General features: G+C 43.1%; 1 protein-coding gene across 3 annotated transcripts in view; it reads right to left on the reverse strand.

The window, feature by feature from the left end:
* gdpd2 (glycerophosphodiester phosphodiesterase domain containing 2) overlaps positions 1-13,662 on the reverse strand; it is a 48,129-nt gene that overhangs the window by 19,023 nt on the left and 15,444 nt on the right. For all 3 annotated transcript variants that reach the window (XM_062963796.1, XM_062963797.1, XM_062963795.1), the window contains 3 exons: positions 12,011-12,114; positions 8,173-8,266; positions 1,741-1,800 (listed from right to left, as the gene is read on the reverse strand). In XM_062963796.1, coding sequence (XP_062819866.1) covers positions 1,741-1,800; positions 8,173-8,266; positions 12,011-12,114 — 258 coding nt within the window. The remainder of the gene's footprint in view (positions 1-1,740; positions 1,801-8,172; positions 8,267-12,010; positions 12,115-13,662) is intronic.

Raw genomic sequence — 13,662 nt, forward strand, 5'->3', positions numbered from 1 at the left:
AACGGAAGCATCCAGCATCTGGTTGGAAAGGCTCTATGAGTCCTGGAGTCTGGTGGAGTCTCCTTCTCTGGAGGTTTAGAAGCAAAGGCTGGATGACCATGTGCCAGGAGGGCTTGGATTGACATACATAATGGCAGAAGGGGATTGGACTAGATGGCCTTTGGGGGCCTCTTCCAACACTAGTGGAATATAGACTGCCTTGGAGGGTGTTGGTTTTTAACAGAAGCTGGATGGCCATCTGTCGGGAGGGCTTTGATGGTGTCTTCCTGCATAATAGCCTGGGCTGTGGCGTAGGCTGATAAAGCAGTCAGCTGCAACAAATCACTCTGACCAAGAGGTCATGAGTTCAAGGCCAGCTCGGAGCTGTGTTTGTCTCTGTCTTTGTTCTATGTTAAGGCATTGAATGTTTGCCTTATATGTGTGATGTGATCTGCCCTGAGTCCCCTTCGGGGTGAGAAGGGGGGAATATAAATACTGTAAATAAATATAAATACTGTAAATAAATAGCAGAATGGGAGTTGGACAGGATGGTCTTTGGGGGCCTCTAGGATTCTAGGATTCAGAGCCTGGATGGCAATCTGTCAGGAAGGTTTGGGTTGTGTTTTCTTGCAGATGGGGGTTGGACTGGATGGCTCTTGGGGGTCCCTTCCAACTCTAGGATTCCATGATGTCCTGAACCAGGCTTCCCCAACTTCTTCAGAACTCCCATCATCCTTTATCAGCTCTAAGAGACACCAATGAAGGTCTTTCCATGAGGATTATGCCACTTCTGCAATGCACAGCCTTTTGTGGCACTGAATGAAGCTGGAAGGATGCTCTTGGCGGTTGGGACACTTACAGTTATAGGATGGGAAGGGACCTTAGAGGCCATCTAGTCCAGCTCCATTCTCAGCCCTCCTGAGAGATGGCTGTAACGAAGTGTGAATTTTTTAGTTTACAGATGTCATGTTTAATTGCGTTTTAAAAGGGTCAATATTTCAGTTACTCTGCACTCATGAGTTGGTTGCCATGGAGAAGGGGGCGGAGCCAACTGCCGTTTTGGTGGAGAAGTGCAGGTTTGAAAAAGAAGCAGTTAGTCTGTGCCCTGATGAGGTACAGGGAAGACTAATCCTCAGTTGAAGGGATCAGGGAGACTCAAATGCTTATTTTTGAGTCAATTTAAAATAAGTTTGGTGACTTATTTTAAGGTAGTCTGTCTCCTGATGAGGAACTGATAATCTGTGATTGTAATTCACCGGGTTACTGCAGTTTAGAGCAGTAAAGAAAGAAGTGACATTTTAAGAAGTTTGAAACACCTCATTCTAGCCTTGCAACTGTTAACCAAAGTGCCTCTAAAGAGAAAGTTACTGTAACCATTAAGCTTTGTGCCAGAATAAATGTGTTATTGTTCTTTTAAACATCTCAGCTTCTGTCATATATATTACCATCAAAAACAAACAAGAAGAAAGAAGAAAAACAAAATTTAAAAGGTCTCCTCTCTAAGTAGCTAGTGGCTATATCTTCCCATAGTGGTGGCAAGCGTGGATAATCCCCTTTACATCTGGTGGCCGCATTATAAACCTCTTTACACTGGTGGCAGCGGTTATAATATAACAATTAAATAAACATCCAACATCTCTTCTCCGCAATGGCCATCCAAAGAGCTCTAAGGAAGGGAAATCCCCTACTCTCCAAGAACTATAATTCCTAATGTTTAGGTGGCATCTTTTTGCTTGCAGTTCAGATCCAAGGGAAGTTTACCTTATGGATCCAGTGGAGCTTCAAAGGTTGGTGGCAGAGCTGGAGGCAGATGGCAAGAAGCTGCGGTTAAAAGAGAGTAGGGTTAGAAAGGGAAGGATTAGCGGTTGAACAGCTTTGGCCACAAGGGTTTTATTGATTAGGAGGAGTCCACGTCGGAATGACAATTACCACAACCCCCTACATTACATTCGGAAGCGAATACTTGTTTTTGTTTTGTTTCAGGGCTTTGAAAATTGCGGCACACATTAGACTCAATGGCGCATGAGGCTCGAGTCAATATGGGTAATTTTGCTCGATAAAGAGGAAGGCAGTTGAATAACAGGAAGGCCCTATTAGAAACAGATAGAGATCTGGGTTGCTGTGAATCTTCTGGGCTGTATGGTCATATTCCAGAAGCATTATCTCCTAACGTTTTGCCTGAGTTCTTTCTCCCAACCTGGACCTTCCACAGATATATAACTGGCACAAGCCGGTCAAGGTGGTCCCAGTGTTAAGAATAACTTGTCAATAACTTTTAAAGCACGGGTTCTTTTTATTGCAATTTCAGTGCGAGAAGTATATCAGGACTTTTACATTTAGACATACAGACATACAGATCGGATTCACCAACAACTTACAGTTACAATTCAGGTTGCTTTTAACTACAGTATATACTTGAGTATAAGCCTAGTTTTTCAGCCCTTTTTTAGGACCAAAAAAGCCCCCCTCAGCTTATACTCGGGTGAGGGTCCTGGTTGGCTTATATTTGGGTCAGCTTACACTCACTTGCCTAGTTTCCAACAGACCTCACAACCTCTGAGGATGCCCGCCCTAGATGTGGGTGAAACGTCAGGAGAGAATGCTTCTGAAACATGGCCATACAACCCGGAAAACTCACAGCAACCAAGTGATTCCGGGCATGAAAGCCTTTGACAACAAATAGATCTCCCCTTCAAAAGGCTACCATGCATAAGAATTGCCTTGATTGCAAATAAAAGCAAAAAGAGTCTCCAATAGATGACGGTAGTACCAAATACTGCATTAGGCATATATATTAAAATCCAAGAGCAATATTAGAATGATTTCTGATAATGTATTTTTTTATTTGCATTAATAACTAACCAGCCCTATAATAATAATAAAAAGATTATTGTAATTTCTGTTGATGTTATTGTTAATAATAATAATAATAATAATAATAATAATAATAATAAAAAATTATGATCTGCCAACTGCAAAAGGCCATCCTGCTGGGATCTGCGAAAATACATCACACAGTCCTAGACACTTGGGAAGTGTTCGACTTGTGATTTTGTGATATGAAATCCAGCATATCTATCTTGTTTGCTGTGTCATAATAATAATAATAATAATAATAATAATAATAATAATAATAATAAATTCAACAGTGTCATTGAAGATTGGAAAAATCATTGAAAGTGAGGGCATAAATATGCCTAATGGCCAAACAATAAAGTGTCACCAGCCAGAGGCCTATAAATATCTGGGCATATTACAGCTGGACAACATCAAGCATGAACATGTGAAAACTGTGGTCAGCAAAGAATACACACAAAGGGTCAGAAAATTCTCAAAAGCAAGTTCAATGAAGGCAACACCATCAGGACCATAAGCAACTGTGCCATACCTGTCATAAGATATACTGCTGGCATTATAAACTGGACACAGGCGGAACTGGACAATTTGGACAGAAAAACAAGAAAACTGATGACCATCCATCATTCACTGCACCCTCGCAGTGATGTTGACCGGCTATATCTGCCTAGAAGATCAGGGGGCAGAGGACTCTTACAAGTAAAACAAGCAGTCAAAGAAGAAGAACATGCCCTGGCAGAATATGTAAAGCAAAGTGAAGAACCTGCTTTGATTGAGGTCAAAAATCAGACACTCCTCAAAGCACAGCAGACAAAAAACTAGTACAAGAAAACCACACTACAAACTAGAGCTGACAGCTGGCACAACAAAACATTGCATGGAAAGTTCCTTGACAAAATTGAAGGAAATGTTGATAAGGAGAAGACCTGGCTCTGGCTCACGAATGGGACCCTGAAGAAGGAGACAGAAGGCCTGATCCTTGCAGCCCAGGAGCAAGCCATCAGGACAAAGGCAATTCAGGCCAAGATCGAAAAATCAGCTGATGACCCAAAATGCAGACTGTGCAAGGAAACCGAAGAAACCATTGATCATCTCCTCAGCTGCTGTAAGAAAATCGCACAGACGGACTACAAACAGAGGCACAACTATGTGGCCCAAATGATTCATTGGAACTTATGCCTCAAGTACCACCTCCCAGCAGCAAAGAACTGGTGGGATCACAAACCTGCAAAAGTATTGGAAAATGAGCACGCAAAGATACTGTGGGACTTCCAAATCCAGACTGACAAAGTTCTGGAACACAACACACCAGATATCACAGTTGTGGAAAAGAAAAAGGTTTGGATCATTGACGTTGCCATCCCAGGTGACAGTCGCATTGACGAAAAACAACAAGAAAAACTCAGCCGCTATCAGGACCTCAAGATTGAACTTCAAAGACTCTGGCAGAAACCAGTGCAGGTGGTCCCGGTGGTGATGGGCACACTGGGTGCTGTGCCAAAAGATCTCAGCCGGCATTTGGAAACAATAGACATTGACAAAATTACGATCTGCCAACTGCAAAAGGCCACCCTACTGGGATCTGCACGCATCATCCAAAAATACATCACATAGTCCTAGACACTTGGGAAGTGTTCGACTTGTGATTTTGTGAAACGAAATCCAGCATATCTATCTTGTTTGCTGTGTCATAAAATAATAATAAATTTATTACCTGCCTTTCTCTGTGGCTTGAGGCATAGAAATGCTAGCCAATAACTTGGCAAACAAAGTCTCTTTATCTGCCTTGAGGACGGAAGGAAGACGCCAATGCTCTTAAAAACAGAAACAACCACTGGCATTTTTATGAGCTGGATTTAATTTCTGGTTTTCCTGGAGGAACGTCCCTCTTTTGCCGAGTCAGCGGCATTAGCTCCAAACTTGATTTATATTGCCTCCAAACTTGCCTTCTGCTCAGAAAACAGGGCTCAAGGCAGCTTGCAAGAAGACTAATTAAAGTTATAATAATATTAAGAAAGAAGTTTATCCCATTAAATAGATTGTCCAGTAACAATTTAAAAGGGCATTGGCCGGCACTCTTGGCTCCCTCGTGGAGAGGTAGAAATAAATCCAGTAAATAAGTGAGCAAGTTATAGGATTCCTGAGCAATGGCACAGAAACTAGTTAGGACAAGGGTCATTAAACCAAAGCCCGCAGGCCACATCCAGCTCAACAAGGTCTTTTATCCTGGCTCCTGTCATTTGTTCACAGAAAAAAGGGAAGCAGAGAGGGAGGAAAGAGGGAAAAAAGGAAGGAAGGAAAGGGAAAAGGGAGGGATGAAAGAGAGAGGGCGTTTCTGGCTCTAGAATGCCCTCTCTAAAGAAATTAGATAAGCCTCCGCCCTTCAAGTCTTTTAGGCAAGTTCAAAAACATGGCTCTTCAGACAGGCGTTTGACCCTGGTGGCGAAGTGTGTTAAACCACTGAGGTGCTGAACTTGCGGACCAAAAGGTCCCAGGTTCAAATCCCGGGAGCGGAATGAGCGCCCACTGTTAGCCCCAGCTCCTGCCAACCTAGCAGTTCAAAAACATGCAAATGTGAGTAGATCAATAGGTACTGCTCCGGCGGGAAGGGCGCTCCATGCAGTCATGCCGGCCACATGACCTTGGAGATGTCTACGGACAACGCCGGCTCTTCGGCTTAGAAATGGAGATGAGCACCAACCCCCAGAGTCGGTCACGATTTTACCTTTACCTAATCTATGGTCAGTTCGATGATCCACCGTTTATGCCACTTCGCAGTTTGATTTATTACTGTAGATAGCCAGCTTTACACGCAGCTTCTATTGCATTTTAGGAAATTTATAATTTTTTTTACAATTTTTGCAATGTTATTAGTTGGGATTGTATGTGCGCTGTTTTTATACTTATGTCATTGTGTTTATATTTATGTATTGTTGTTCATGTGCTGCACTTGGGAGTGCTTCTGTGAGCCGCCCTAAGTCGCCTCAGGGAGATGGTGGTGGGGTTCAAGTAAAGATTTATTAATTATTATTTATTTAAAGAAGGAAGGAAGGAATGGGAAAAGGGAGGGAGGGAGGAAGGAAAGAAGGAGGGAAGAAAGGAAGGAAGGAGAGAACAAGGGAGGGAAGTGGGAAGGAAAGAATGAAGGAAGGAAGGAAGGAAGGAAGGAAGGAAGGAAGGAAGGAAGGAAGGAAGGAAGGAGAAAAGAGGAGGGAGGGAGGAAAAGAGGAAGTAAGGAGAAACATGAGGGGAAAAGGAAAGGGAATGTAAGGAAGGAGAAAAGGGAGGGAGGGAGGGAGGAAAGAAGGAAGGAAGGAAGGAGAGAACGAAGGGAGGGAGGGAAGTGGGAAGGAAGGAAGGAAGGAAGGAAGGAAGGAAGGAAGGAAGGAAGGAAGGAAGGAAGGAAGGAAGGGGAAAATGGAAGGAGGAAGGGACGGAGGAAAGAAGGAAGGAAGGAAGGAAGGAAGGAAGGAAGGAAGGAAGGAGAGAACAAAGGGAGGGAAGGAAGTGGGAAGGAAAGAAGGAAGGAAGGAAGGAAGGAAGGAAGGAAGGAAGGAAGGAAGGGGAAAAGGAAGGGAAGGAGGAAAGAGGGAGGGAGGGAGGGAGGGAGGGAGGGAGGGAGGGAAGGAAGGAAGGAAGGAAGGAAGGAAGGAAGGAAGGAAGGAAGGAAGGAAGGCGAGAATAAAGGGAGGGAAGGAAGTGGGAAGGAAAGAAGGAAGGAAGGAAGGAAGGCCGGGGGAAAGAGGACGGAGGGAGGAAAAGAGGAAGTAAGGAGAAACACGAGGGGAAAAGGAAAGGGAATGTAAGGAAGGAGAAAAGGGAGGGAGGGAGGGAGGGAGGGAGGGAGGAAAGAAGGAAGGAAGGAAGGAAGGAAGGAAGGAAGGAAGGAAGGAAGGAAGGAGAGAACAAAGGGAGGGAGGGAAGTGGGAAGGAAGGAAGGAAGGAAGGAAGGAAGGAAGGAAGGAAGGAAGGAAGGAAGGAAGGGGAAAATGGAAGGAGGAAGGGACGGAGGAAAGAAGGAAGGAAGGAAGGAAGGAAGGAAGGAAGGAAGGAAGGAAGGAAGGAAGGAAGGGGAAAAGGAAGGGAAGGAGGAAAGAGGGAGGGAGGGAGGGAGGGAGGGAGGGAGGGAAGGAAGGAAGGAAGGAAGGAAGGAAGGAAGGAAGGAAGGAAGGAAGGAAGGAAGGGGAAAATGGAAGGAGGAAGGGACGGAGGAAAGAAGGAAGGAAGGAAGGAAGGAAGGAAGGAAGGAAGGAAGGAAGGAAGGAAGGAAGGGGAAAAGGAAGGGAAGGAGGAAAGAGGGAGGGAGGGAGGGAGGGAGGGAGGGAAGGAAGGAAGGAAGGAAGGAAGGAAGGAAGGAAGGAAGGAAGGAAGGAAGGAAGGGGAAAATGGAAGGAGGAAGGGACGGAGGAAAGAAGGAAGGAAGGAAGGAAGGAAGGAAGGAAGGAAGGAAGGAAGGAAGGAAGGAAGGGGAAAAGGAAGGGAAGGAGGAAAGAGGGAGGGAGGGAGGGAGGGAGGGAGGGAGGGAAGGAAGGAAGGAAGGAAGGAAGGAAGGAAGGAAGGAAGGAAGGAAGGAAGGAAGGAAGGAATGAAGGAAGGAAGAGGGAGGGAGGAAAGGGGGAAGGAAGGAGAAACGCGAGGGAAAAAGGAAAGAGGGAATGTAAGGAAGGAGAAAAGGAAGGGAGGAAGGAAAAAGAGAGGAAAGGGGGTAGAAAAAGACAAAAGGAAAGAAGGGAAAAACAGAAGGAAGGAAGAAGGAGGGAGAAATGGAAGGAAGGAAGGTAGCAAGGAAACAGTGAGGAAGGAAGAAAAGTAAGAAAGGGAGAAAGAAAGGTAGGTAGGAAAAAGATAGGGAAAGAATCTAGAAAACACTAGCTGTGCCCGGCCACGCGTTGCTGTGGCTAGGACTTAATTTTTCTTTTCTTTTTGTTGTATGAACATAGAGGCGTGGATGAGAGGTTGTGCTGTCAATTTTCGAGGTTGTGGGGGGTTTAGTTTAGTTGTTTTGTCCGGTGCCGTGATTCCATTACCCTTTTATATATATAGATGCCTCTGAAGGGTTGCCTGAGGGTTGACTCTTGAAGGTACACAACAACAACAACAACAAAAACAACAATCTATGATAGTCCGCCCACTCCGCCAACAGTCTGAAGGACCTTGAAGTAGCCCTTGGCTTAAAACGTTTGGGGACTCCGGAGTTATGAGATGTGTGTTGCAAGGAAAGCAGAGAGAAGAGCCCCCAAAATCCAAAGGGGTCTGGGAGTTTGCGATCCCAAAGCTGGGCTTTCCAATAAAGGTACTGTGGGGGGTCCATTCCCAGAAGAAGAGACTAGATCATACCAGAAGCAGAGATGAGTAGGTCACCAACGTCGCCGTTCCGGCGATCATCACCACGGACCAGTCCAGCCACCATTCGGTCTTGCGGAAAAGGAACCTGTCAGATAGAAAGAAGAAATGGGAAGACATTATGGTGGACGTCATAGGCCTGGAAAGAATCCCAGAGGTCATCTAGCTCACCCCCAAGTTGCAGGAATCCCCTGCTATAGTGGTATATATAGTAATAACCAACTCCTTATAAAAGTTATACATTTTGCAAGTAAAACAGAATTGTCATGTTGTGAAAGGATGTATGTCTCAAAAGGCTGTCCCGAACATGAAATGTTAGGAAGGTTCTGTCCTAGTCCCCAAGTTGTCTCCATTGCACTATGTAACAAATTTTGAAAAATGTTCTGTTCCTGGTTTGTGTTATTTCCTGTTTAATTGTGTGGTGCTTACTTTGAAAGTACTGTATATACTCGAGTATAAGCCTAGTTTTTCAGCCCCTTTTTTAAGACTGAAAAAGCCCCCCTCAGCTTATACTCAGGTGAAGGTCCTGGTTGGCTTATATTTGGATCAGCTTATACTCGAGAATATATGGTACATTTATTATTTTTCTCTATTATTATTGGTATTATTACATTTATTATTTTTCTCTATTATTGTTGCTACTATTACATTTATTTTACTCTATTATTATTATTATTAATAATAATAATAATAATAATACATTTATTATTTCACTCTGATCTTATTATTATTATTGCATTTATTATTTTCCTCTATTATTATTGGTATTATTACATTTATTATTTTTCTCTATTATTGTTGCTACTATTACATTTATTTTACTCTCTTTTTATTATTATTATTAATACATTTATTATTTCACTCTGATCTTATTATTATTATTGCATTTATTATTTTACTCTATTATTACTTGTATTATTTTCCTGTAATTATTATTATTATTATTATTATTATTATTATTATTATTATTATTACATGTATTATTTTACCCTATTATTATTAAAAGGATACATAAGCACATTTAGATTGAAGAAGATGAGAATAATGATTTGATCAGAGTTGGACAGTCGTATCTTAAATTAGAGCTTTATGTAAATATTCAACATATTTAACCTACTGATGCCTCAATTAATGTAATTTTATCGGTATCTGTTTTTATTTCTGAAATTTACCACTCTCAGCTTATACTGGAGTCAATGTTTTTCCAGTGTTTTTATTTTGATTTATAGATGTCATGTTTGTTTAATTTCATTTTAAAAGTCATGTTTAACTATGTTTAAAAGGGTAAGTATTAGTTACCAGTGTGTGGGGGATGGTAACCAGCTCAGCATTCTGAGGCAGGTTGCCATAGCAACGAGGGCGGAGCCAACCGCCGTTTGGAGGAAAAAGAGGGAATGTTTTAAAAACAGTTTAGTCTGTGATTTTTAGTCACAGGGAAGATACTGGTTCCAGGTTAGGGATACCAGGGAAACTCAGATCTCTAGTGGTGTTGAATTAAGCAAGTAAAGGAACTTGTTTAGGTTTATTGGTAGAGTCTGAGTAGTAAGGGGAAGTAATCCCAGTTAGATCCAAAGTGATCAGTTAGTAGTTTTGGTTGGGAAAGGAAAGGAGAACGTATTTGAAAGAGTATTCATCATAAGTTATATTTGCAACTGATTAAGAAAGTTTAACTCTAAGAAGTAATATTGTAACCACCAAGCTCTGTGCCTGAAATAAACTTATTTTTTGTTCTTCCATATCCAAGTCTCTGTCACATATATTCAAAACTAAGTTACGATACCATCTAAAGTAAATAAGAAGAATAAAGAAGATAAATTCCCCTCTGCCTGAGTTCTCCACAATTGGTGGCCACTAGGCTTGCTCAAATAATTCGTTTTCCCCGTTTACCGTTATTGATTCGTTATTTTCGTTTGTTTTGAAGCAATATCGAACTTTGGTTGTCCACACGCCTGGATATCGCGGTTTCGAACCGCGATTGGCCGTTTTCCATTATGGCGCCTATTTTTTCGTTTTTAAAAAATGCTTTGGCAAATCATCCAAACTTGTTTAAGTCCACTGGGGCAATCTAGCGTGTTGTTTGCACCTTGTAGCCAATCAGAGAGCACGTTTAACCAGGGGGAGGGGCTGGTAGGACGTCCTGAGCGTGCACACGCCTCGTGGCTCAGTCGCACTGGGAATTTTGGAGAGGGTGGAAGGGAGATTTTGGTGCAGGCACTGGCAGGCAGGAAAGATTGCTGCGTCACAGCATGGCTGTGTAAAGACCGGGAGAAAAGGTGGGGTGGCTGGCTGAGTTTGGGTGGTGTGTGTTAGTTGGGTCTTTCTTTTTCTTTTGTTTTTGCAAAGGGCTGTCCTGTGGGTGTTTTTTTCCTGGCGCAGCAATTTTTCTACTGCGCCATTTTTCTTCTTGCGGGCGGGGTGGGCTTTCTCCTTTCTTTTTTCCACGCAAAAGTGTTTTTGGAAACAAGGGATCCGAGCCAGGGACGCTTCCTGATAATCCTAAGCCAAGTTTGGGAAAGAGTTGCATATCCCATACTTCCCTGTACAAAATACAACTCCTTTTGGGGAAAGAAGAGGGGGTGCCTTTGTCCCTTCACCGCTCTCAAACACAAGCGGGGCTGCTTGTGTCTCAGCCGGGGACGCTTTCTGATAATCCTAAGCCAAGTTTGGGAAAGAGTTGCATATCCCATACTTCCCTGTACAAAATACAACTCCTTTTGGGGAAAGAAGAGAGGGTGCCTTTGTCCCTTCACCGCTCTCAAACACAAGCGGGGCTGCTTGTGTCTCAGCCGGGGACGCTTCCTGATAATCCTAAGCCAAGTTTGGGAAAGAGTTGCATATCCCATACTTCCCTGTACAAAATACAACTCCTTTTGGGGAAAGAAGGGGGGGGTGCCTTTGTCCCTTCACCGCTCTCAAACACAAGCGGGGCTGCTTGTGTCTCAGCCGGGGACTACACCAATTTAACAAAGTTTCAGCCACAAAAACAAAGTTTCTGAAGTAGAGCAATGACTTTCACAGTAAAGACAACCCAATTTAACAGGAAATAAGACTTTCAAACCAGGAACAGATTTCTGCAATTATTAAAAAATGGTTTATTATAAAAGCTATGAAAATTTGCCAAAAATCAGAGGATAAGGGAAACGTTCTATCAGTGTTAAATGTGTTCTACCACTGTACCAAGTTTGAAGAAGATCACTCAAAAAATGAGGGCGGGAGAGCCCCCTAAGTCCCCCCCCCCTTCGGGCTGTTTTTGGGCCACCGAATTAATTTCGAAAATAACGAATTTTCGTTAATTTCGAAAAATTTTGGGGGCCAAATTCGTTATTAGCAACAAAAACGAAAAAATGCCCCCTCTAGTTTTGAAACGAGTTTAGAATCAAATTTTTCATGGATCGATCAAGCCTAGTGGCCACGGTTAAATAAAACATATTTATATTGATGGCAGCGGATATAGTTAAATAAATAATAATATAATTAATAAAAAGATTCCTCCTCTACTCCACATCTCCACAGGTGCCTCGGCTTATATTTGGGTTGGCTTATACTCGAGTATATACAGTAGTTGTTCATCTCCTGAAACTTTGTTTTTATGGCTGCCACAAACTAGATTGAATTGATTGAGACTCGATTGAAAGACTATAGCAAAAATGTGCAAAAACAGGATGTCCCAAAAAAAAAAAGTTTTTGCAGTTGAATAAACCTTTCCCATGTTTTTATGATAGAACCAATTAGGCAATGACATTTATAACCCAGGAACAAAAATCATGTTACATAATGTTATCAACCTGAGTCTTTTTGGGCCGATTTGGGTAAACCTTTGGCTTCTACTCACTCGTTGAGGTTCTGGAAATCGTTGAGGGTGACAAGGGCGAGCCACAGCCAGGCCAAGGTGAAAAGGCAGACTGAGAAGACGAAGAAGGACCATAAACAGTCGCACTGCGAAACGGAGGAAAGGGTCAGGAAAAGATATAGACAGTTGCCAATGAATCCCATCTTAGCCTCCCATGTAGTTCTTGACCACCTGTGGTTACTCCATGGAGTATATATGCACTCTGCACATGCCTTAGAGACACACAAGTGAACAGATCTGACTTTGAGAGACAGGGAGAATATAAGTCCTATCTATCTATATACAGCAGAGTCTCAGTTATCCAACACTCACTTATCCAACGTTCTGGATTATCTAACGCATTTTTGTAGTCAATGTTTTCAATACATTGTGATATTTTTGTGCTAAATTCTTAAATACAGTAATTACTACATAGCATTACTGAATATTGAACTACTTTTTCTGTCAAATTTGTTGTATAACATGATGTTTTGGTGCGTAATTTGTAAAATCATAACCTAATTTGGTGTATTCCAGCTCACCAAACTAGGATACTCTTATGGCCAGGCTTTGCGGCTGCAGGGCTACTCACTGCTATTCCACCTGGTGAACAAACAAATCCAAAAAGCCACAGCAACGCATGGCCGGGCACAGCTAGTATAGATATATAATATACTAGCTGTGCCCGGCCACGCGATGCTGTGGCTTAGTCTGGTGGTGTTGGTCAGTCTACATTAGGTTGTATTTATGCTGTGACCTCCACCCTTCTTTATACTCACATTAGTAGTAGTATTTGAAGTCTGTTACCTTCTTTAATTTTTGTGTTGATTGATAATTGCTTGAGATCCCTGTTGTCTTTGGTTTGTTGTTAATCGTGACGTCTGATTCTGCTGAGTGCGGTTTACATCTTATTGTGGTACAATAGTCTTTTTTTTGTTTTGCCTGTGTAGGTGTTTATTATTATTGTTGTTGTAGAAGTCATGAAGGCTGGATAAGTTAGATGCTACTGTATTGTTTTTTGGAAGCCCAGTGTAGCACTGACTGGCCTCTCAGCCTCAGTGCCTGGCTGCTTCTTGCCTGTGATGGTGTTGATTCTTATTGTTGTTGTTGTCATTGTTATTATTGTAATTGTTTTTTTGGAGGCCAAGTGTGAATGTAGGGATTGGGGAGGTGGATGAGCACTGAATGGCCTTGTAGACTCAGTGCATGGCTGATTCTTGCCTGTGTAGGTGTTTATTATTAGATAGATAGAGTGGGTGCTCTCCTTGTTTCCTTTATTCCTATGCTGTTCCCTTTCTCTGCTCCAATCCTGAGCTCGCTGATAAGAACACACTGGTCAGAAAGGGGGTAAACAGGGCCGGTTGGACATATGAGGCTGCTGACGCGGCGGCCTCGGGCGCTGGCCGCTAGGGGCGCTGTCGAGGTGTCGACAGCAGCCCATAGTGCCACAGCAGAGATTGCCCAATTCTCCCTTAGTTCCTGGACGCGGCCGCAGCTCGCCCTGGCGACCTGCGGCCGCGTCTAGGAAGGGAGAATTGGGCGATCCCTGCTGTGTGCACGCACACAGCAGAGATCGCCCAATCCTCCTTTACTTCCTGGACGCGGCCGCAGCTCGCCCTGGCGACCTGCGGCCGCGTCCAGGAAGGGAGAATTGG

Source organism: Anolis carolinensis, unplaced genomic scaffold, assembly GCF_035594765.1.
Source record: "Anolis carolinensis isolate JA03-04 unplaced genomic scaffold, rAnoCar3.1.pri scaffold_12, whole genome shotgun sequence".
In the NCBI taxonomy this organism is placed as follows: domain Eukaryota; kingdom Metazoa; phylum Chordata; class Lepidosauria; order Squamata; family Dactyloidae; genus Anolis; species Anolis carolinensis.